Genomic DNA, 24,514 nt, shown 5'->3' on the forward strand with positions numbered 1-24,514 from the left:
CTGTAAGAAATACAACATTGATCAAATGGAATTAAAACACAAGCATGTCAGATAATATAGCTAGTTACTGTAAATTGGAAACAGACTGTAACGTCACTGTAACAATGAGCCTGTAGCTATTGTTGGTACTGAATCTGTTGCAGGGGTTGCTTAACTGCAATTTGTCCAAATTTGATGATTACATGAAGTGAAACACAACTACTCTACTTCTTCTACTCTAATTTTAGTGAGAGTAGTAGACTCAACGTCTGGTCTGGGGCTCACCAGGGGTCCAAATGGACCCTTACTGGTCACACTGAGGGTGTACAAATTGGATTCTTTTTGTTGGGACCCAAATCTGCACTGATTACAAAAACAAGAAAGGTAGGCACAATTTGTGATTATTGTAACTATACAAAGTTATTGTCAAGGGTAGACTGACTTAACACTAAAGAGTCAGTTTAGACTTAGTTGAATGTTGTCACTGATGATTCCACGTCCAACTTCCAGATATTTTTTGTTTGCATTTCACCTTGCTAAATAAAACCTCCATGCTGTTCAGCAGGCAGTATACACACAGCACTGGAGATTGACAGTGTTTAATTTTCAATCAGCTCTTAAAATTAAACCTTACCGTCCAATGTCCCATGTCTTCCAAGGAGAATATCTCGCTGCCAGACTGGGGTTTTCTCAGGTCCCAGTACTGCCAGTTTCACACCCTCTGCTTCGAGATCCATCTGCACCTCAAATGTTGGATAGTAATTTGGTCCATAGTTCAATTGATATTTGGCATTCTGAAAACAGATAAGGGTATTATTATTGTATTATGTTGCTGTAGTAGAGCTAGTGGTGGTTGTAGTTGTAACAGTAGTAATAATAACAGTATCGGTAGTAGTAGCAGCAGTAGTAGCACTTTCAGTATTAGTGGGAATGTGACATTATCAGTTTTCCAGACTCACTGCTTCACCATACGATGTGTGATACCTGAGGTTGTGCTTTAAATGCAGTACATTGCAGACTGTAGCCTTGGTTTGGGGTGAGAACACAGAAGGAGGTGGTCTGGATGTGTTCATCCTCCTTATGTTGGACTTTCACCTACAATGACAACACAATTTGACCAAATAGGTCAATCATAATGCCTAATATATGGATTCATTTTCAGGTTATGTACACAGACTACTTCACCAGTCTTTGTTCATGTCAATACCAGGGATGGTCTTTTGTAAACTTTGACCTTGTATTGGTTGTCAAATGTGGCCACACCAACAGACTAGTCTCTGTTTGTCTTTTCAAAATTAGGCCAGGTTGCCTGCAGGTCCCTGCAATTTGGAGGGCAGTCATAGCCAATTGGAATAGAATCTAACACATCTGACTCATGCATCTCAAGGAGATGGTACAGGAGATTAGCTGCTCACAGACACACAGATGGACGTACGGAGGGACGGACAAGGGCGAAAAAAAGGCCTTCGGGCATTCAGCCTGGCGGAGAAAACTATCTGTGATGCTATTTACTTAACATAAAATATATTTTACCTCTTTGAGAGGTACATTGCTCGGCAGCAGCAATACACTCAGTATCCGTCTCCCACATCTCGGTCGTTGAAGAAACAGCAGAACTTGACCCTTGGTTGGTTTCATGAATTCTTTAATCGTGTCCACGATCCCATAGAGAGACAGCTGGGTCACATTTACAACCACGTGAGTCTGAGTCACTTCCTGTGGTTTCAACAGTTCTATCTCTCCCTCATCTGTGATGTGGGCCACAGACAGATCATCACCTGTGAAAGGTTTTTGAGACATTCTAGTTTCCATTTTATTTCAAAAGAAATTGTCTTTAGTAACATATCTAAAACAATTCAGTTCAACAGGAAGACAAAGGCTACAGTATCCATGACTCTGTGTTCAGAGACTCTGATCAAATACAAACTCCCACATTGGATTTCAACATATTATTGGCTGTTTTACTGTGTTGCTTTGAGCAATACAAAAATAAGTTTAGCTTTCAATGGTGCCTTTAACCAAAGTGCCTTACAATGTGTGTTACATTCACCCATTCACATACACTGATGGTGGAGGAAACCATGCAAGGCAGTAACCTGCTCATTGCTGCCCAGAATGATAAAACAGCTCCTCACCGGGTGTGATATAGCAGTGTGGCAAACGCAGCTGGCTGATAGACTCCTGAGGACACTTGATGCTAAACAGAGGTCCTACAGGAGTCATTTCTGTTGATTGGAGCTTTTCTTTCTCCCACTGAACAATCCTGTAGATGACTTCTCCTTCCCCTGTCGTTCCAAACACCAACCCTGATTGATCACACTGGATCAGCTCTGCTGCAGGGATGTTGAAGCTGTGACACACACACACACACACACACACACACACACACACACACACACACACACACACACACACACACACACACACACACACACACACACACACACACACATTAAATACATAAATACAATAAAATAAAATACAACTAGAAAAGTGCGCACAGATCTTTGCTAGGGCCTGGTTGCCTAACTAGGGATGTGCAGTCATCTAGTGCAAATTACAAATTTGAACATTACATTTTTTAACAGTTTAAAGAAACTTTGTAGCAACTTTGTACATTTTATGTGAAGTGGCCTTTTATATTGCCACCGTGAACCTGATTTGTTCTTCCTAGGACGTACTGGGAGTGTTTGTGCACAGTTTCATGTCTATCGGTGCAGTGGTGCCTGAGATTAGCTTGTACACGTTGCATGTCCCAGTGTTGGAATCCTTTGTATGGGCTTAAATTAGTGCCAATAATATTTTGTACTTGTAAAAATAATTTGTATTTGTAAACACATTTTGCATTTGTAAAAAAAATATTTGTACTCGTAAAAATAATATGTACTCGTAAAAATATTTTTTGCATTCGTAAAAATATTTTTTGCATTCGTAAAAAAAATATTTGTACTCGTAAAAATGTATATGTACTCGTAAATAAAATATTTGTCTTTGTAAATAAAATATTTGTATTCGTAAATAAGATATTTGTATTCGTAAATAAAATATTTGTCTTCGTAAAACAAAGTTTTGTATTCGTAAGATAAAAATGTGTGTTGTAATTGTAGAATTACATTTACAATGAACATTGTGACCAGAAAAAAACAACAGCTTGCTCGCTCGAAGATCTGTTCTACGGATTGCAAAACTTTATTTTTGGCACTCTGCACTTCCGGGTCTGAGCCAATCACGTGAGGCCTTTTCCACTACCCAATCATAAAGCTCCATAGGTCTCCATGGCAACATGGCAAACGGGGTTGCCATGTTGCAACCCCAAGAGTTTTAACGGCAACATAATTCCATTGCTCAGGAAATAAACAACGGATTAAAATAATATAACATTCCCTTTAATCAGTAACATGTAGGTGATACCTATGTCTATCAAATATGGTTTTATTGAAAGGCAATCAAAGGCTAGATCGAGTTTAGAAAGCAAACAGGTCATGTCTGAGGGCCTCAGTGTGGCTGCAGAGTTTGATTGAGTGTGAGACTAGGACCCACATGCCATATGTCAAAATGAGCGGCTTCATCGGGAATCGTGCGCATGTATTTTGCTAAGAGATTGGTTACATAGTTTAATTGATATTAATTTATTAGCGCATTAAATTTCCCCATCCACTTTGATGGGAAAATTAAAAAACTTGATTTCAAGTATTTTTTTTTTCAGAAACTGTAAGGGCTAGAGTTACAAGACTTGGAGGGGAGGTTCATAATTTAATCCGAAATTGTCAAAAAAAGAAATACACCAGTCAGCCTCATGGTGGCGCTATAAAAGCCCCCTTTACGTTTTGGCCTATAACCGTAGGTCGTAAAATAAAAATCTAACTCCCCATATAGGCCACGCCCATTTGCGTCAGGATAATTTTCCGCCATTATGAATTTTCTTCAAAACACACTTTTAGCTCCTCCTCCCACATATTTTGTCCAAATTTCACAAAAATCGGTACACATGATCTCTGGGCCCATGCGATAAACATATCCTAACAACATTTTGATAATCCTTACTGTTCGTCCGTAAATGGCTTCCAAAGTTAGTGGGAGGGGCCTTTTTTACCAAAAATGCCAGAAATCACGAACGAAACGTCCGGTCAATCCCAAATTTAAATCACATGTCGAGGGTGGTTTACTCAACGAATCCCCAAAAGCATTTCCACTTTGACCCATAGGGGGCCTCACAAATGCACAAAACGTTACCGTTTGATGCAAAAACATGATTTTTGGGGGGAACAATCCTTTCAAAATGTAATAAAAGCGATATCAGGAGTGACGCAACAATATGATTGGCCGGTTACATTTGTTGGAGGGGCCTATTTATTTAGTGGGAGGGGCCTATTTCTTAAAATCAAAACAGCACGTATCACAAAGGCAGGATCCGACCGGCACCCGATTCGAATGGCACGTCGCGCGGCCTGCGACGGTATTCCTCCCGGCGTATCCCTCGAGTCCCGGCGGCCGAGACCCGCGACCGGCGTCGGCGCAACCACACTTTGCAATTTCCCAGAATTGCTACGCGTCTAGTTTTTATTAAAGTTGGAGACCTCGCACGGCAGTGGAATGTTCGGTCTATGAGCAGAGCAGCCCGCGTGTCAAATCGTTAGAGAGGGGAAAAAAAGTCACTTAACACTCTGGACCACCCTATAGTTGCATTACCTAGTTACTTTTAGTTAGCAGAAACAAAATAGCAGTTTCATGTTTTTGGTAAAAATGTACCTTTGAGAAAATGACGTGAACAAACACGGCTGTATTTGGGTAGGTTCTTGAACGTTAAATCTTTGTGTGGTACAGCTGAGATCCAAGCCATACTACGTCTCTTGAATAGCCTACATTGTTAGCCTCAAACTGTATTCAATCTTGAAGAGGAGAGCTGCGACAGCTTTCTCATAGACCAGCCACACATGTGCAGTGTGCAATGATCACTATGTAGTCGGCAAAGAAGTTAATGTTTACAAACACAAACCACCGTCACTCTCTAGTCTTAAGCGTGTCTCTATGTACCGTCTGACCCCTCAAGGGCTGTAGCATCGAAAAGGTGGGCGTGGCGAACTTTTGGTGACGCGACGTTGGTACACCCTATAGGTCAGTAGCAGTGCTGTCAAGCCTATAATGCTGGAGGAGGAGGGGGGGGGTGGGGGCTTTTTTGTAAAACAGGCCCCTCCCGCAAATTTTGGAAGCCATTTATGGAAGAACCGTATGAACTATCAAAATTCGGTTTGGAGATGTTTATCGCATGGGTCCAGAGATCATGTGTACCGATTTTTGTGAAATGTGGACAAAATATGTGGGAGGAGGAGCTAAAAGTGTGTTTTGAAGAAAATTCAAAATGGCGGAAAATCTGTCCTGGCGCAAATGGGCGTGGCCTATATGGGGAGTTGCGTCATGACCCAAAGAATCTAGGGAAAAAAGATTTTTATTTTACGACCTACGGTTCAAGAGTTATAGGCCAAAACGTAAAGGGGGCTTTTATAGCGCCACCATGGGGCCGACTGGTGTATTTCTTTTTTTGATAATTTCGGAATAAACTATGAACCTCCCCTCCAAGTCTTGTAACTCTAGCCCTTACAGTTTCTGGGAAAAAAATACTTGAAATCGAGTTTTTTAATTTTCCCATTAAAGTGGATGGGGAAATTGAATGCACTAATACATTAATATCAATTAAACCATGTAACCAATCTCTTAGCAAAATACACGCTCACGATTCCCGATGAAGCTGCTCATTTTGACATATATGGCATGTGGGTCCTAGTCTCACACTCAATCAAACTCTGCAGCCGCACTGAGGCCCCCAGACATGACCTGTTTGCTTTCTAAACTCGATCTAGCCTTTGATTGCCTTTCAATAAAACCTTAATAACATTATAGGGAATGTTATATTATTGTAATCCGTTGTTTATTTCCTGAGCAATGGAATTATGTTGCAGTTAAAACTCTTGGGGTTGCAACATGGCAACCCCGTTTGCCATGTTGCCATGGAGACCTATGGAGCTTTATGATTGAGTAGTGGAAAAGGCCTCACGTGATTGGCTCAGACCCGGAAGTGCAGAGTGCCAAAAATAAAGTTTTGCAATCCGTAGAACAGATCTTCGAGCGAGCAAGCTGTTGTTTTTTTCTGGTCACAATGTTCATTGTAAGTAAATGTAATTCTACAATTACAACACACATTTTTATCTTACGAATACAAAACTTTGTTTTACGAAGACAAATATTTTATTTACGAATACAAATATCTTATTTACGAATACAAATATTTTATTTACGAAGACAAATATTTTATTTACGAGTACATATTATTTTTACGAGTACAAATATTTTTTTTACGAATGCAAAAAATATTTTTACGAATGCAAAAAATATTTTTACGAGCACATATAATTTTTACGAGTACAAATATTTTTTTTTACAAATGCAAAATGTGTTTACAAATACAAATTATTTTTACAAGTACAAAATATTATTGGCACTAATTTAAGCCCATACCTTTGTAGTGAAACGCAGACAAACAGTGTAGCCTGTTTAGCTTTAGGTATTTTTTAAACCTTGTTTAAAGTAACACGCTGGAAGCCTACATGCTGCTGTGAGAGCAGTGTTGTTGTTTACTAGTCTCACTCATGTGCTTTGCTACATGTAATGTTCGCTTTGGAGCACCGGTTCAATTAAAGCTGGCACCTCACATATACCTAAATCCCAGTTGGTTGTTCAATAGAAAATATGTTACTGTAAACAGAAAGACTCAGCAGTGGTGAGTGATGATTAGCTGATGGGCTTAAAGACAAAGGTTGAATGAAGCTGTTTATGATGAGTTACCTGTACTCATTGATTGTGTGTTCTGTGTTCACGGTGGGTGTAAAACTGCTCTGAAAGACAGAAAGCAGTGAAGAAGACAAAAAAATCAGTAACTTTCCTGATGTTCAGTCTGTGTGATTATTCTGTAGAGAAGCCGTTTTTACTCACTATGTCCATGTTTGACTGATCCACCTCAGAGAGTCTAGAACATATACACACACACACACACACGCACGCACGCACGCACGCACGCACACACACACACACACACACACACACACACACACACACACACACACACACACACACACACACACACACACACACACACACACACACACACACACACACACACACATTTTAGTTCTTTATTTGAATCCACAAATTACAATTAATTTACAGGGAGACAAATATAGCGGGGTTGATATTTCATGGTCCCTAAGGATACACATGACACCTTCTCCTCCACACAGACAAACTGCCTATAACAGCTGAAACAGAGCAATATTTTGCAAGTTGCTTGGCTTTGTTTTTTGTCATGCCAGCAATTGCTAGGCCACTCGTGGTCAGCTTATATACATGGCCCAGGCTTCCAAATACACACACACACACACACACACACACACACACACACACACACACACACACACACACACACACACACACACACACACACACAATGGCCCTCATTTATCAACGCAGCGTATAAACCGGCGTATATTTTTCCATATATTCGGCCGTACACCAACGTCGAAGTCACATTTATCAACGCATCCTACACAGCTGATCCCAGCGTACATTGGGTCCCAGCCTTGATAAATCTCACGTCTGAAAACGAGTGTCATTTAAATAACACGCCCTTAAATATTCTCAAAACGCCCCGATTTTACGACATGAAGATTGAAGAACCAGAATACGACCTAAGAAGACATCATGAAAAGCCAATAAGAAAGCGTTTCGCCTCGCCGCACACGCACACGCCCCTCTCTCGCACACACACACACACACACACACACACACACACACACACACACACACACACACACACACACACACACGCCTGCCTGTGTTTTTCATTTAAACCGTACCGTTGCGGTGTCACGTAGGCTTGTAGCCTACATGAATGACATATTATGATACCAATTACATCGCCATGAATGGAATACGTTTGTATATTTATTTACCCCATACCGAGCAGTGCGCGTTTGAGTTACACTAAAGCAGTCATGTAGTAGGCTATTCCCCATGAGACTCGGGCGGTCTGCAGACTGCAGTGATCCCGTGCCGCAACCCACGTTACAAGAGATTGGAGCGTCAGGTTTATATCCTTAACCCAGCCAGGTTGTAGCCTATATAACTCTCTATGACATAACTCCATACCATAGGACAAGCTACTGTAAGTTTGTAGACCTCACTGTTCATGAAAAGAAAAAAAGCGCTCGTACATTTTTGAGAATAGCAGATCTACAAGCTCACAACGCGTCGCGATGCGAAGCTGGCTTGTGAGCTTGTAGATTTGCTATTTTCAATGCAGCCAGATCTACAATCTTATTAGCCTCGCGTGGCCAGACCATATCACACGACACACTGCGTGGATATTAGTCTGGTCCCTATCAACGATAGATTTTTTTCCAAGGGGCGGTTACAAAAAGATCCAAACGGACTCTATTGGTTAGACCTAAACCAATCAGAGCAGTGCTTCCTTGTACAAACGAATCAGAGCAGTGCTTCCTTGTACGTCATTGCTCCAAATAAGGTGATAAGCCCGCCCACATTTGGATACTGGGCCCTGATTGGTCCCTCACGACTTCGGAGGGAGAGAAATTAAATCTCTATTGAGGGGGGCCAGACCTAATCTGCCGAGGGCTTAAGTGCGATGCAATTTTGCAAAGGCAGATTCGTCTGGAACCAGGCTACAATCTTATCTGAATGACTGTTAAAGCAATTTGTTTAAATGACTTTATAAAATGTTATATTTTCACAGGGATTATTTATTAGTGTAGATACATTTATGAGTGGATTATGTGTCCAGATGCCTGTCAGACAGTCAGACAATGTTGCTCTGCAGGTCTAGAATGGAATAAACGGGCGCAGCCAAAGTCAACAACTGGTCTCGACCAGGCGTGAGATTTCAGCGTAAAGTAGGATGAAGCCCACGTCAGTATATATTGATAAATGCCGAAAGGTGCGGTGATCTCGCCGTACGCCCATTATTTGGGCTGCACCGCGTTGATAAATGAGGGCCATTATGTATAATACACGTTACATACACATTGTTATTATGTATTTGTCTTTTTTATGGTGTGACTGTTCTGTGTTTCTGGACCACAATGGAAATATGCCTTAGGGCTTTATTGTGTTTTCATCCTTCTATTGTATTTGCTATATGTTGTAGAATGTGCTCTTTCCCTTTATCACCAAATAAATTCAATCATTCGTTCAGAAAATTGACTAGACTGCATGAACATGTGCGTTACTGATAATCCACGATTCGATTCGACTTTCGATTTTAAGGTCACGATTCGATTCGATTTTCGATACGATATATATTTTTAAAACGTCCTTTTTTTCAGCTTTGAGGGCTATATGATTATTAATTTAGGCTATTGTCTTGATTTGTAAAGAAAAACACATGTTTCTCAATAAGTCCCTTTTATTTGAATAATATCAAATGAGAATGACAATAACAAAAAGGGTTTTATGCCCTTACAACAACTGTCATTTTCAGATTCTTCTTTAAGATGAGTTAACAACAACATTCTTTGTGAAGCTCTATAACTAAATCAAATCTAAATACAAAGTTGAACATGTAAGAAAAAAGGATCCAAAGACAACTGTTATTTGGCTACAAGTTTTTAAACATCTTAAAGTATGTTCACATTGTTTGAACAGGTAAGAGCTTTAACAAACAAGAAATGTGAAAAATAAGCTAAGCCAGGGGTCTTCAACAGGGTTTTTATTTTTTTTTATTTTTACCTTAACCCCATCCCTTTTCTGAGGTGAACTTTAGCCAAAAATAGCAGATCTACTGTACAGATCGGCTATTTTTGGCGGAGAGGTATAGGTGTAGAGGGGAAAAAGAGAAGACGGAGCAACTATCAATGTGGAGCATAATCGACAAACGGTAGCCGTTTTGTCAACAACGTGTCGGGTGCCCTCATAATTCACTGAGAAGCCAAAATATAGGCAGACTTTTGACTTAAAGGAAGCGGGAGGGTTTTCCAATTCATCCGTTTGTGTATCATCATTACTATCGCTGGCTTCAGCAGTGGCCAGAGATGGGCGAAAAAACATTGAAAAGTATTTTGATACAAAATACAAATACTGGGTCAAAAAATGTATCAAAATACAAAATATAAATACGTGTCTGAGAAATGTATTTGAGATACAAATACGTATTTTGTATTTTGAAAATACATGAAAATACATTTTATAAAAAATATTTATTCATAGATTTCTAAGAATAAATTGACCATACAAGCAGACTGTTTTTCATGGCGTTTGGCTTTGGAGCAGGCAGCCTAATATGAGTGCATGCCAAGACAACTGGATATCCGAACGACTCAGCGGCGGGCACCGCACTCCTTCGAGTCCTTGGTCAGTCCTATATACACTTGACCATACAGTATGGGCAATTGGGCATAGCGGTCGGATCCGTGGCTCTGCCAATCGGATGTCTGTATATGTCAGTCCTTGTCCCTTTTATACCCATATATGGATATCGCTGATGTCATCAGTACATGCCCATATATGGGCATGCCCTCTTTTGTGCCCATGGGGCTGACTGATTTGTTTGCGGCTGATGCCATGACGACACATTGAAGTTAGACAACACACTCCACAATTGGGTGTAGCTGAATTTGGAACTCTTTGGAACTTATATGGTTATTATGGCTGAGTCAGATTGACGTCAGAGGTCCGCCCTCCGGCCAGTCGGCCCGGCTTCCCATTAGCCAATTTTGATATTGGATAGGATGAAGTATGTAGTAATCACAAAAGTAAACTATCTTTAATGCATAAGGAAACCAGACCTTATGGCTGTGTTTGTTGTTGTTTCCATGGACATGGTGAATAAACAAGGCTGCACAGATGCCACAACTTGAACTTTATTTAGTAAATCATTGTCTCCAGACCGAAGGCGTGGCCGAGACTATGTTTTTGCCCCTGTCCACCCTGTGTCCGTCTGTCTGTGAGCAGCTAATCTCCGGCACCGTTGGACCGATCGGTGTGAAACTGCACGCACACTCCCTGGAGGCCAGAGCGCAACCTTTGCCCCAAATTCGTCCTGTTATAGCGCCACAAGGAGGCCGATTTTTGCAGAACAATTTTGCTTTTCTTATACAGATTTTTTCCAAACATCACGCAAATCTTGATTTGTCTAGTCATGTGATCATGACAGATCTATCCGATTTTTCATATTCCATCCTGATTGGCTTAGATTGGCTTCCAAAGTTTGCAGGAGTGGTCCGTTTTTAACAAAATGCCTCAGATCATGAACACAGCATCCGATTACCGTGACACTTTGCAGACACATTCCCATTAGGCAAAGGAAGAAATGCCACCCTACATTTTCAAATCGGCCTCATGGTGATGCTATAACAGGCAGATTCACGTTTTGACCTATAACTTGAACCGTAGGTCATACAATCAAAATAAGCCAAACTCATTTAAACGTGACAAGTTTTTGTAAAACATACTTTTTGCTACTACCCCTACCAATTTTGTCCAACCCTCACCAAAATTGGTACCTCTTGTATATGAATTGAATACCAAGGCCCTCATTGGAAATAAGTCCGCAAGGACTTTTATGAACGGACCTGTTAGACCCTAAGTATTTTAAATGTAACTGTGCTGTTTTACATTTTTTTTGCCTAATGAAATATTCAATCAATCAATCAAAACTCTGTAGTCATGTGATGAAGATGTATCTGTCAGATTTTTTGGATTCCATTCCGATTGACTACGATTGGCTTTCAAAATTTGCAGGAGGGGCCCATTTTGCACAAAAATGCCACAAATCATGAACACAGCTCCTGATTGCTGTGACATTTGGACACACTCATAGTAGGCCAAGGAAGAACCTCCACTCCAAATCTTTTACATTGGTATGGTGGCGCTACAACAGCCCACTTAACATTTTGACCAATAACTCTTGAACTAGCTTGTACAATAAAAATCTTTTCCCCTAGATTCCTTGAATTCTCATTCTCCATATAGGCCCCGGCTACCTGTGCCAGATTACATTTTCTGCCATTTAGCCTTTTCTTCAAAACACACTTTTTGCTACTACTCCTACAGATTTTGTGTAAAACTCACACAAACCGCTACACATTATCTCTGGGGTCATGTGATCAAGATGTATTAAGTTAGATTTTTCAGATCCCATCCCAAGTGGGTATGACCAAAGTGTTCCCCTGGGTAAGCGACCCGGCCTGGCTAAGACCTGTGCTCCGAAGAGCAAACCTTTCTATTTTTCTATTTATTTATTCCACAGTGTAAACCTGTGTAAATGTTTAAAATGTGTCAATTTGAGAATAAAATGACATAAAAACAAATATATTTTATGTATTTGAAATACAGAAAATACTAGATCTGAAAGTATCTTGATACAAAATACATCTCATTTTTTCCGTTCCAACCAAATATAAATTACAAAATACAAAAAAGTATTTCAAATACGTATTTCAAATACATGTATTTCAAATACTGGCCATCTCTGGCAGTGGCCATGGTGAAATGTAAAGTAGTAGTACAGACGCAACGGTGCCATGTCATTGTTCCGACGGCTCATTGTTCCGACGTATACTAACCCTATACCTAACCCATGACCCAAATGGTGACTAACAGACAAAACCAAAGGGGTTTTGGCATCACTCAAAATATACAGGCCAACACCAAAAACTGTGTATACCTAATCACTTGTAGCAAGTGCAATCTACAATATGTATGAGAAACAGGAAACAGCATTCTCACTAGATTAGCACAACACAGATATAATATCAACAATGGGAAAAAGACACACTTAGTAGTGGTTCAACATTTTATGTCACATGGCCTAACATCACTAAAGGTGTCTGGATTGCAACACAATCCAAATTGGTCAGTGGGACAGAGAAAACATAACGAAAAACAATGGATCAACAGGCTAAGCACAGCCTTCCCAGAGGGACTGAATATGGCCACCTCTTAAAACCTAAAATTTAGCCACTTGATAAAATAGAGCACTAGGTGGAATCAGTGAAGAATCCTACATTCTAAATCCCAAAACCTAACCCTCACCCTAAACCCTAACCCTAACCTTAACCTGAGTGGAGGGTGATTAGGCGGGTGAACTCACTGAAGGAGAATTATTAGGTTTAAAGAATCAGTGGAGACTTTTAAATCCTAAAGCCTATACCTAAACTCTAACCCCTAACCCTAACCTGAGTGGAGGGTGATTAGGAAGGTGAACTCAGTGGAGGAGAATTATTAGGTGTAAAGAATTAGTGGAGACTTTCAAATCCTAAAGCCTTTACCTAAACCCTAAACCCTAACCCTAACCTGAGTGGAGGGTGATTAGGCAGGTGAACTTAGTGGAACAGATCCATTAGAGGTTATCAAAGACTGGGGACCACTTAAGGTAATCAGAGGGAAATGATTACTGGGTCAACTCAATTGGCACACCTCTCAACCCCTCCTATAACCTAAAGTGCCCTTACTGGCAAACAGAACTTCACACCCACAGGTGTAAAGGGAACTCCCCTCTATTAAGAACAGCCCACTCAACCCTTCAAAGGGAGAAAGGGGAGGGAAAATTAGAGCAATTAGAAAGATTACACCAAAATGAACTTTGCCTATCAATGCAAAGATATTTAGGACTTATAAAACTACAGTGATACAAAATAAATATAACTAAGTAGACCTAAAAGCAGTTAAAGTCAAAACCAAACTAACCTAAGATAAAATAGTTAGAACAGTCCCCCAATGAATAGGTCCAGAATAGCTCACGTGAACCTATCCACTTAAAATAGATAGAATTAAACTGAAAGATTTAAATGGAAGAAAAACACCATTTAAATCCAGTTCAAACAAACTAAACTGTTTAAGAATATAGTAATCACAGCCCATTGGGATATATACACAGAAGGGAACTCAAAGTTATACTTTCCCTCAAATTAGATTTAAACAATTCAAGGGAATAATGAAAAAAGATAAAGTCAACTAGAATTTAAATAAATAAGGGTAACCTGATGTATTTTAATTCTAGAAGTAAAATAAAAATAAACTTAAAAGTGAAACTGGAGTTCAGAAAGAAACCTAACTCCTTAAAAATTGAAATAAATAAAAGTTAGGAACGGGATATTTAAATATAAAGAAGCTAAAGTGAAAAACTTAATTGGATAAAAAACTAAACAGCCCATATAAGGGTAACTTAAAATAGAGATAAAAAACAAATAAATAGACAATAGATAATAGACAAAATAGGAGCTTTTAGAATCAACACTTTGGTATGCGGTCTAAAGTGGAAGGACTCAGGGATATGGACGCCCCTGCCATGCACAGCCTAGTGAACATACAATTCCCAAAATATAATCCACAATATAACTTAGTCTTAGACATTCACTTAAACAAAGCAAAACCCTTAAAAACAGACTTTCTTTCAAATGAAGATGGCGAATGCAAACATTCTTTAATCTGTTTTTTTATGTCAAGACGCCTTGACTGAAAACATTTTACTGAAGTCCCGGCGAAGAAGTCCTCCGCTAATCCTATCCTAACCAGCTAGTACCTCTAAACATTTGGAAGAAAGACTACCTCCTTCTTAAAAAACTTAAAAAAGTAAAATCTCACAAAAGAGAAAATAAAAACACAAAGCCTTGTACACCCCTGAAGCAACTAGCAAGAATGAGGAAATAAGACCACACCCCCAGAATCCTGATTGGACAAAGGCCAAACGAGCCACACCCACCAACCAGCTGATAGGCCTGGTAGAAACTAAGCCACGCCCACCTCTCAGTGCATAAATACAGAGGGTCCAGCAACACAAAAATCATTCTTTCAGAAGAATCAACCGCTTGAGGACGGACCAGATCGTCCGAAACGTTGCGAATATGAATCAACTAGGAGCAAACCGATATCAGAGAACAAAGAACCAGGAGAGGCCTGGTCCATGGAGCAGACCAAACCCTCAACCAGGGATGAGAGATCAGACTTGGAGCCACAGAGGAGATCACCATTACCCTGAGGGCCATGGAAATCACTGGAGCCAGTGGACCCACCACAACCACCGGTTTCGAACGGACCGCTGGAGACAACAGACCCACTGGCCTCCATGGAATTGGAACCATAGGATCCAGCCAGAACAGAGACAGGACCCCAGAGTACCACAGCCTCGCGCCGGTCAAAACCAAAGACCAGGCACCCGAGGGTACATAAACCAGACAGGTACAGAGGGCCAGAACACACACACACACACATAGACCCCCTTGAAAGGGACCAATTCCTGAAAACAATTAGATTGTTAAACAAACTCATAGTCTCCACACATCACCTTCAGAACATAACAGGTTCTGAAAAGGTGCCAGCCAGCATAGCCAAAAAAACACAAGAATTAATGACCTTAATTAAACCGGCACAGCCAAGCCCAAACACCACCCTTATGCTGGAAGGGAATGCAAAAAATTGGGAATACTCCACACTTCTGATTCTTGAGAATCACTACATGGCACATTTAGCAGAAATCAAACAACAGCTTGCCGACTGCTTAACAGAGGAATGGAAAAAAGCTTTTTCCATAGCGATCAAATGGGCTAGAAAAAATCTAGGCAAAAGATTAAGACAAACAGACATAGATCTAGCCCAGACAAGTATCACTGAGCTGAGAACGGTCACACAAAACCCCCCCCCACACCCTCCTCTCCCCACCTTTCCCCTCCTCCCTCTCCCTCTCCTCCTCTCTCTCCTCCCCTACCCTCCCCTCGATCCTCACCTCCCCCTTCCATCACCCCCCCTCTACCTCTCTCCCCTCCATGTACCACCCTACCTGACCTAAATCCCCGGCTAATCTTGACCCGCATAGCTATCCCAGCCACCCCAAGACCCTCTCCCCCTCCCCACACCCACACAACACCTCTCTCTCTTCCCACAACACCCCCCACGAATCCCCGTTCTCCCCAAACCACAGGTCCACAACAGAAGACCCCCAGAAGGACACCCACGCCAGGACCCAACACACTACTCAGGGGAATAGTAGTCCAAGCCCAAGTGATCCGGGGAGCGGAAGATCTAAACATGAGCCTGGTAGAATTCCCGGAATTAACAGCAGCGCCAAAGAAGACCCCACCTAGGAAACAGAGGAAGCAAAGGAGCCCTAATAAAACACGGAAGGACCCGGATCGGATCTCGCCAGTGCCAACGCAAACCACGGAGACTCGACCCAGCCCAGACAGCACAACACAAGGCCCAACCCAGGAACACGCTCCACCACTACGAGAGGATGCCAGCGAAACAAGCCAGAACACCACCCGCGGGGAAGGACACACAGAAGACAGCCCAAGACGAGGACCATCGCAAGAGACCAGGCAGGCACAGCTGGAATTGCCACGTAAAGGAGAAAATCTTAGTCTTGGGGGACTCCAACCTATGCAAAATTCCGCCATTTGCCAGAAGCGACATCCAAGTCGAGTGCTATCCAGGAATGAAACTCCACACTTGCCTAGAACTCCTGAAAGCCATCAAGGTACCACATCCCCAGGTAAGACACCTACTCCTATCAGTGGGAATCAATAACAGGCAGTATGATGCAGCAACAACAGCTCCAAGAACGCTGTCACAAATCAGATATTGGGCAGAGAAAATGTTCCCAGGGGCAAAAACCCACATAGCTTTAATTAACTACTCAAAAGGACTCCCAAGGAAGGACCAGCTGAAATTGGATAAACTAAACAGAGAAATCAGGGAAGGACCACATATCCCCAAATTGGACGAAGAGGAATTCCAGACTGGTCCTGATGACATACATTGGTCATCTGAAACTGCACAATTTTTTTTTCAACATTGGATTACTAGTTTAAACTGCTAAGCCCTTCAAGCCAAATACAGACAGGGCTAAAAACAAGTATAATAAATTTATCACACTACTTTAGACCCAACCAAGCTCAAAAAGAGATACTAGAAAAAGGCCTGTCATTTGTACCCACTGTAGACATTTACAAACAACAGACAAAACGTTTGAAAAAATATGTTTCAGATTACCACAGGAGATTAAAATTAGCCACCCACTTTGGACTGGAACAAAGGCAAGAGAGAACTCCATTCCAGCCAAAATCCTCCTGGGAACCGACGGAGGATTCTCTACCAGCCAGCCTCACACAACTTCTCCTACAAGACAGTGGGACATTAGACAGAATCCCAGGACACCTGAAGGAAACAGACAATCTCACCAAACAACAGGTAAGCGCTCTCAGACAACTGGCTAAAAATGAGGACATTATAATCAAACCAGCTGATGAAGGCTCCTCTGTAGTAATTATGGATAGACACCAGTACATTTTCGAAGCGGAGAGACAGCTCGGTAACACCAACCATTACAGAGTTTTAACAACACCAATGTATAAAGACACGGAACTTGAAGCCAAAAGGATTGTTAAACAGATGAGAACAAAAAAGATTATTAATAGCAAACAGGAAACCTATCTCCTGGGGCAGGACACACCACGCGCCAGAGTGTTTTATCTATTACCAAAAATACATAAAGATCCCAGCTCGTGGACAATTCCTTTTGAAGTCCCACCGGGCAGACCAATAGTCTCAGACTGTGGGAGTGAAACTTACCACACAGCGGAGTTTGTGGAATACTTCCTGAACCCTTTATCAACCCGACACGCTAGCTATGTAAAAGACACATATGACTTTGTAGAGAAAATCAAAAAAGTAATAATGCCAAAAACAGCATTCTTATTTTCAATTGATATAGACAGCCTTTACACGAACATTGACACAGAAGCGGGCTTAAAAGCGGTGCAAGAAGTCTTCAACAAATATCCAGACTCTGGACGCCCGGATGAAGAACTTTTGCAACTTTTAAAGCTCAATCTGACCAAAAATGATTTCCAATTTAATAACAAATTCTACCTACAAATCAAAGGCACGGCCATGGGAAAACGGTTTGCACCGAGTTATGCAAATTTGTATATGGCCATGTGGGAACAAACAGCACTGGAAAAGTGCACCCTAAAGCCAACACATTATTTTAGATACCTGGACGACATATTTGGGATTTGGGAACACTCCAGGGAGGCATTTGAGGATTTTATCAAAACCTTAAACACTCACCACGAATCCATCACAATCAAATATGTCACAGATCCAGAGGAAATAGATTTTTTGGACGTGTCGGTCTACAAAGGACCACTCTTCCACACTAATGGCAAATTAGACCTTAAAGTCTTTTTCAAAGAAACAGACACCCATGCACTATTACACAGATCGTCCTTCCACCCACAACACTGTTACACAGGGATTGTGAAATCACAACTCTTAAGATTTCACAGAATTTGCACACAAGAACAGGATTTTAAAATAGCTTGCAAAACACTCTTTACTGCCCTACGAGACAGAGGGTACACACGCACCTTCCTGAGGAAAGCCCAGAACACCTTCCTGGAGATCAAAGAGAGATACCAGGGCCCACAATTGGCACTCGTAACCACTTATTCCTCACAAAGTAAACTGGCAAACACCAGAATAAAAATAAATTTTCAGAACAGGGCAGACACACTATTAGAGGGTTGCAAAATAATCTCGGCCTATAGGAAAAACAAAAATCTCAAAGATTATTTAGTCCACAGCAATCTTAAAAGCTCCAACACACCAATTAAAAGAACACCAAACTATTTTGAGATGACCCAAATGGTGACTAACAGACAAAACCAAAGGGTTTTTGGCATCACTCAAAATATACAGGCCAACACCAAAAACTGTGCATACCTAATCACTTGTAGCAAGTGCAATCTACAATATGTAGGAGAAACAGGAAACAGCATTCTCACTAGATTAGCACAACACAGATATAATATCAACAATGGGAAAAAGACACACTTAGTAGTGGTTCAACATTTTATGTCACATGGCCTAACATCACTAAAGGTGTCTGGATTGACACAATCCAAATTGGTCAGTGGGACAGAGAAAACATAACGAAAAACAATGGATCAACAGGCTAAGCACAGCCTTCCCAGAGGGACTGAATATGGCCACCTCTTAAAACCTAAAATTTAGCCACTTGATAAAATAGAGCACTAGGTGGAATCAGTGAAGAATCCTACATTCTAAATCCCAAAACCTAACCCTCACCCTAAACCCTAACCCTAACCTTAACCTGAGTGGAGGGTGATTAGGCGGGTGAACTCACTGAAGGAGAATTATTAGGTTTAAAGAATCAGTGGAGACTTTTAAATCCTAAAGCCTATACCTAAACTCTAAACCCTAACCCTAACCTGAGTGGAGGGTGATTAGGCAGGTGAACTCAGTGGAGGAGAATTATTAGGTGTAAAGAATTAGTGGAGACTTTCAAATCCTAAAGCCTTTACCTAAACCCTAAACCCTAACCCTAACCTGAGTGGAGGGTGATTAGGCAGGTGAACTTAGTGGAACAGATCCATTAGAGGTTATCAAAGACTGGGGACCACTTAAGGTAATCAGAGGGAAATGATTACTGGGTCAACTCAATTGGCACACCTCTCAACCCCTCCTATAACCTAAAGTGCCCTTACTGGCAAACAGAACTTCACACCCACAGGTGTAAAGGGAACTCCCCTCTATTAAGAACAGCCCACTCAACCCTTCAAAGGGAGAAAGGGGAGGGAAAATTAGAGCAATTAGAAAGATTACACCAAAATGAACTTTGCCTATCAATGCAAAGATATTTAGGACTTATAAAACTACAGTGATACAAAATAAATATAACTAAGTAGACCTAAAAGCAGTTAAAGTCAAAACCAAACTAACCTAAGATAAAATAGTTAGAACAGTCCCCCAATGAATAGGTCCAGAATAGCTCACGTGAACCTATCCACTTAAAATAGATAGAATTAAACTGAAAGATTTAAATGGAAGAAAAACACCATTTAAATCCAGTTCAAACAAACTAAACTGTTTAAGAATATAGTAATCACAGCCCATTGGGATATATACACAGAAGGGAACTCAAAGTTATACTTTCCCTCAAATTAGATTTAAACAATTCAAGGGAATAATGAAAAAAGATAAAGTCAACTAGAATTTAAATAAATAAGGGTAACCTGATGTATTTTAATTCTAGAAGTAAAATAAAAATAAACTTAAAAGTGAAACTGGAGTTCAGAAAGAAACCTAACTCCTTCAAAATTGAAATAAATAAAAGTTAGGAACGGGATATTTAAATATAAAGAAGCTAAAGTGAAAAACTTAATTGGATAAAAAACTAAACAGCCCATATAAGGGTAACTTAAAATAGAGATAAAAAACAAATAAATAGACAATAGATAATAGACAAAATAGGAGCTTTTAGAATCAACACTTTGGTATGCGGTCTAAAGTGGAAGGACTCAGGGATATGGACGCCCCTGCCATGCACAGCCTAGTGAACATACAATTCCCAAAATATAATCCACAATATAACTTAGTCTTAGACATTCACTTAAACAAAGCAAAACCCTTAAAAACAGACTTTCTTTCAAATGAAGATGGCGAATGCAAACATTCTTTAATCTGTTTTTTTATGTCAAGACGCCTTGACTGAAAACATTTTACTGAAGTCCCGGCGAAGAAGTCCTCCGCTAATCCTATCCTAACCCTAACCTTAACCGCACGCGGAAGCCACGTAGTCGGAGTAATGGAATGTCGGACTTATGGGCAGTCCCCGACGCAACAGCGGTCTCTCTCTCTGTCTCCTGACTCTCCTCCAAACTCCTCTGTGGTGTGTATGGGTTTTTTGTCGTGTCGTCTTTTTTTTCTCCCCCGTCGTAAGCGCGCATGTGCGATGCACGGAAAAACACAACAGACGCTCGAGCATGGCTTCACCTGGACGTGCAATCGTATGTGCGCATATGCGGGAGTATTTTTTTTAAATTAACCCTTCAATCGCGATACGGCTTTTGATTGCGATACACTGTATCGTACGTCATTTTCGGTTCGATTTCACACTTAGTGTGTGTGTGCTCTTTCATTCTACTTACTTTATCTGAGACATGGACAATGGGTGGCCTGACAATAAGAATCCAGGGTAGAGGGGTTCAGTGAATGTGGACTTGCAGGTGTGCAGGTGTGTCAGTGTATCAGAGGACACTTTGTAGAAGGACAGAGTCCCAGAAGAACAGTCTAGATACACCCCTACTCTGTTGGATTCAGAGGGCCTGACAGGGAGGGTAGTGGACTTATTATTGTGTTGTATGACGTATCTGTCACCATGGAAATCATCTTGACATCGGAAACTCCAGGACTTGTCATTTAGTCCAAACTGACAGTCCTCACCACCTCCTTTCCTGTTGATTCCTCTATAAGTCACTGCTATAGCAACATAACCACTCCACTCTACCTCCCAGTAACGGCGTCCAGTCAGACCCTCTGTACACAGAACATTTGGATACGTCTTAAATCTGTCAGGATGATCAGGATATGACAGATCCGGTTCCAGCCTTGTCACCTCTCTGTTGTTCTCAGTCAGAGAGAGTGCACAGTTTGCTGTGTTTGTGTCCAGTGTCAGACGATGGAAATCTGATGAGAAAACAAGACATTAGACATTAAAAATGTAATTCACTGACAGAAAGATTAGATAGATAGATAGATAGATAGATAGATAGATAGATAGATAGATAGATAGATAGATAGATAGATAGATAGATAGATTACATTACATTACAGTCATTTAGCAGACGCTTTTATCCAAAGCGACTTACAATAAGTGCATTCAACATAGGTAGGGAACGAAACTACTAATCACCAGAAGTCTTAAGTGCATTTCCTGCAAAAACAAGCAACCAAGAGTATACCTAGCGCTAAGGTAAAAGTGCTATATATCAGCTACCTACTTTCTTAAACAGATGAGACAAAATAGCAAAATCAAATGAGCACGAGCTAATACAAAAAGTGTATCGACTAAACAAGATCCAATAAAACAGTACAACAGTAAAACAAGAGTTCGTACAACTAGTTAACAACAAGTAAGCCAGACAAAGAGGAAGGGTAGTGTTTCCTGAAGAGGTGGGTTTTCAGCCTGCGGCGAAAGATGGGCAGTGACTCTGCTGTCCTGACTTCAGTGGGAAGTTCATTCCACCACTGTGGGGCCAGAACAGAAAAAAAGTTGTGACCGTGTCGATCGACCAGAAGGACCCTTGAGTGACGAGGCAATCTGTCGCCCCGAGGTTGCAGACCGAAGTGGTCGGGCAGGGGTGTAGGCATCAACCATAGCCCGGAGGTAGGAAGGAGCTGTTCCTTTAACTGCCCTATAGGCTAGCACCAGGGTTTTAAACTGGATCCGAGCTGCTACGGGGAGCCAGTGTAGAGAACGGAGAAGGATAGTTGAGTGGGAGAACTTGGGGCGGTTGAACACCAGACGAGCTGCAGCTTTCTGAACAAGCTCCAGAGGTCTGATGGCAGATGCTGGAGCACCAGCCAGGAGGGAGTTGCAGTAGTCCAGGCGGGAGATGACAAGAGCCTGGATGAGCACCTGGGCTGCCTTCTCCGTGAGGAAGGGGCGAATCCTCCTGATGTTGTAGAGGAGGAATCTGCAGGACCGTGTCACTGATGCGATGTTTGCCGAGAACGACAGTTGATCGTCCAGGGTCACACCCAGATTCTTCGCAGTCCGAGTTGATGTCACCACAGCATTATCAATGGTGATGGCCATGTCTCGGTGTGGACAGCCCTTCCCCGGGAGGAACATCAGCTCGGTCTTGTCCAGGTTGAGCTTCAGGTGGTGCGTCGACATCCACTCCGAGATGTCGGCCAGACAAGCAGCAATGCGTGCCTCCACTTGTGTGTCAGAGGGGGGGAATGAGAGGATCAGCTGGGTGTCATCGGCATAGCAGTGGTAGGAAAAGCCATGGGAGTGGATGACAGCACCAAGAGATGTAGTGTAGAGAGAGAAAAGAAGAGGACCCAGAACCGAGCCTTGGGGAACCCCAGTAGTGAGTCTGTGTGGTTCTGATACAGACCCTCTCAGCATCACCTGGTAGGAGCGACCTGTCAGGTAGGATGCAAACACGGAGAGTGCAGAGCCTGAGAAACCCATCCCCTTAAGGGTGGAGAGGAGGATCTGATGGTTCACTGTGTCGAACGCTGCAGACAGGTCCAGGAGTATCAGGACAGAGGAGAGATAGTTTGCTCTAGCGGTATGGAGCGACTCCGTCACTGCCAGGAGGGCAGTCTCGGTCGAGTGACCCACTTTGAACCCAGACTGGTGGGAGTCCAGGAGGTTGTTCTGGTGGAGGTAAGAGGACAGTTGTTTAAAGACAGCACGTTCGAGAGTTTTAGATCGGAAGGATAGAAGGGAAACCGGTCTGTAGTTCTTGATCTCAGGGAGGGGGGTGACTCTGGCAGTCTTGAAAGCAGAGGGAAAGTAGCCAGATGTCAGAGAGGTGTTAATAAGGTGGGTTAAGAAGGGAAGAAGTTCAGGTGCAGAGGCTGCAGCAGAGTGGATGGGACCGGGTCCAGGGAGCATGAGGTGGGGCGACTAGAGGTAACAAGGAGAAGGACCTCGTTAGGGGAGAGGGGAGAAAAGTGGGATAGAGAGGGTGAGGGGGAGGGAGGAGGAGTAGATGAAGATAGGGAGGGAGGGGTGGAAGGCAGACAGGTGTGGGTAGTGCGCAGGGCACCAGCCGGGGGAGGAGTGAAGGAGGATCGGATATCGTTCACCTTCTTGTCAAAGAAGTTGGCGAAGTCGTCAGGGAGGAGGGAGGAGGAGGGCGGAGGGGGTGGTGGTTGCAGGAGAGAGGAGAAAGTTTCAAAGAGTTTTTTAGGGTTGGAAGCAGAAGCCTGAATTTTACTGCAGAAGAAAGCAGCTTTAGCAGCAGATAGAGAGGAGGAAAAAGTAGAAAGGAGAGATTGGAAGGTAAGAAGGTCCTCCGGGAGGTTGCCATTTCTCCATTTGCGCTCAGCCGCTCTCAGGCTACGTCTCTCAGTACGCACTGAGTCCGACAACCAGGGGGCAGGTGGAGTTTGGCGTGCAGGCCTGGTGGTGAGGGGACAGAGATGGTCTAGAGAAGAGGATAGGGTAGAGAAAAGAAGATCAGTGGCGGTGTCAGGGGATAGAAGAGCAAAGGATTCAGGGGCAGGGAGAGCAGAGAGAACAGAGGAGGAAAGATCAGTGGAGGATAGTGAGCGAAGGTTGCGACGTGAGGAAATCATGTGGGTAGGGAGGGGCTCTGAGGGGGGAGAGGAGAGAGAGAGAGAGTAAGACATGAAGTAGTGATCAGAGAGTTTCTTACCCTTTTCACTGGAAAGAGGAGTGACGGACAGGTTAGCAGTAGAGCAGCCTCTGGTGAAGATCAGGTCCACTTGGTTGCCCGCCTCGTGGGTAGGAGGAGATGGGGAAAGGACTAGGTCGAAGGCGGCGAGAAACGAAAGTAGTGGGTCTAGCTGCTTCTCGGTCACCCAAGTCACCCAGAAGGATGATTCCAGAGCCATCGACAGGGAAGTGAGAGACTAGATGGTCCAGTTCCTCCAGGAAGCCACCAGCAGGGCCCGGTGGGCGATAAAC

The 24,514-nt window shown here is 42.3% G+C and overlaps 1 protein-coding gene across 1 annotated transcript in view; it reads right to left on the bottom strand.

Annotated features, from left to right (window-relative positions):
• LOC311062498 (uncharacterized protein) overlaps positions 1-24,514 on the bottom strand; it is a 112,162-nt gene that overhangs the window by 2,705 nt on the left and 84,943 nt on the right. Inside the window, exons 7-10 of the mRNA XM_084081577.1 lie at positions 2,115-2,329; positions 1,513-1,757; positions 964-1,074; positions 614-773 (exon numbers count right to left, since the gene is read on the bottom strand). Coding sequence (XP_083937703.1) covers positions 614-773; positions 964-1,074; positions 1,513-1,757; positions 2,115-2,329 — 731 coding nt within the window. The remainder of the gene's footprint in view (positions 1-613; positions 774-963; positions 1,075-1,512; positions 1,758-2,114; positions 2,330-24,514) is intronic.

The sequence above is a fragment of the Gymnoscopelus microlampas genome (assembly GCF_963454915.1).
Source record: "Gymnoscopelus microlampas genome assembly, chromosome: 16".
Classification (NCBI taxonomy): Eukaryota; Metazoa; Chordata; class Actinopteri; order Myctophiformes; family Myctophidae; genus Gymnoscopelus; species Gymnoscopelus microlampas.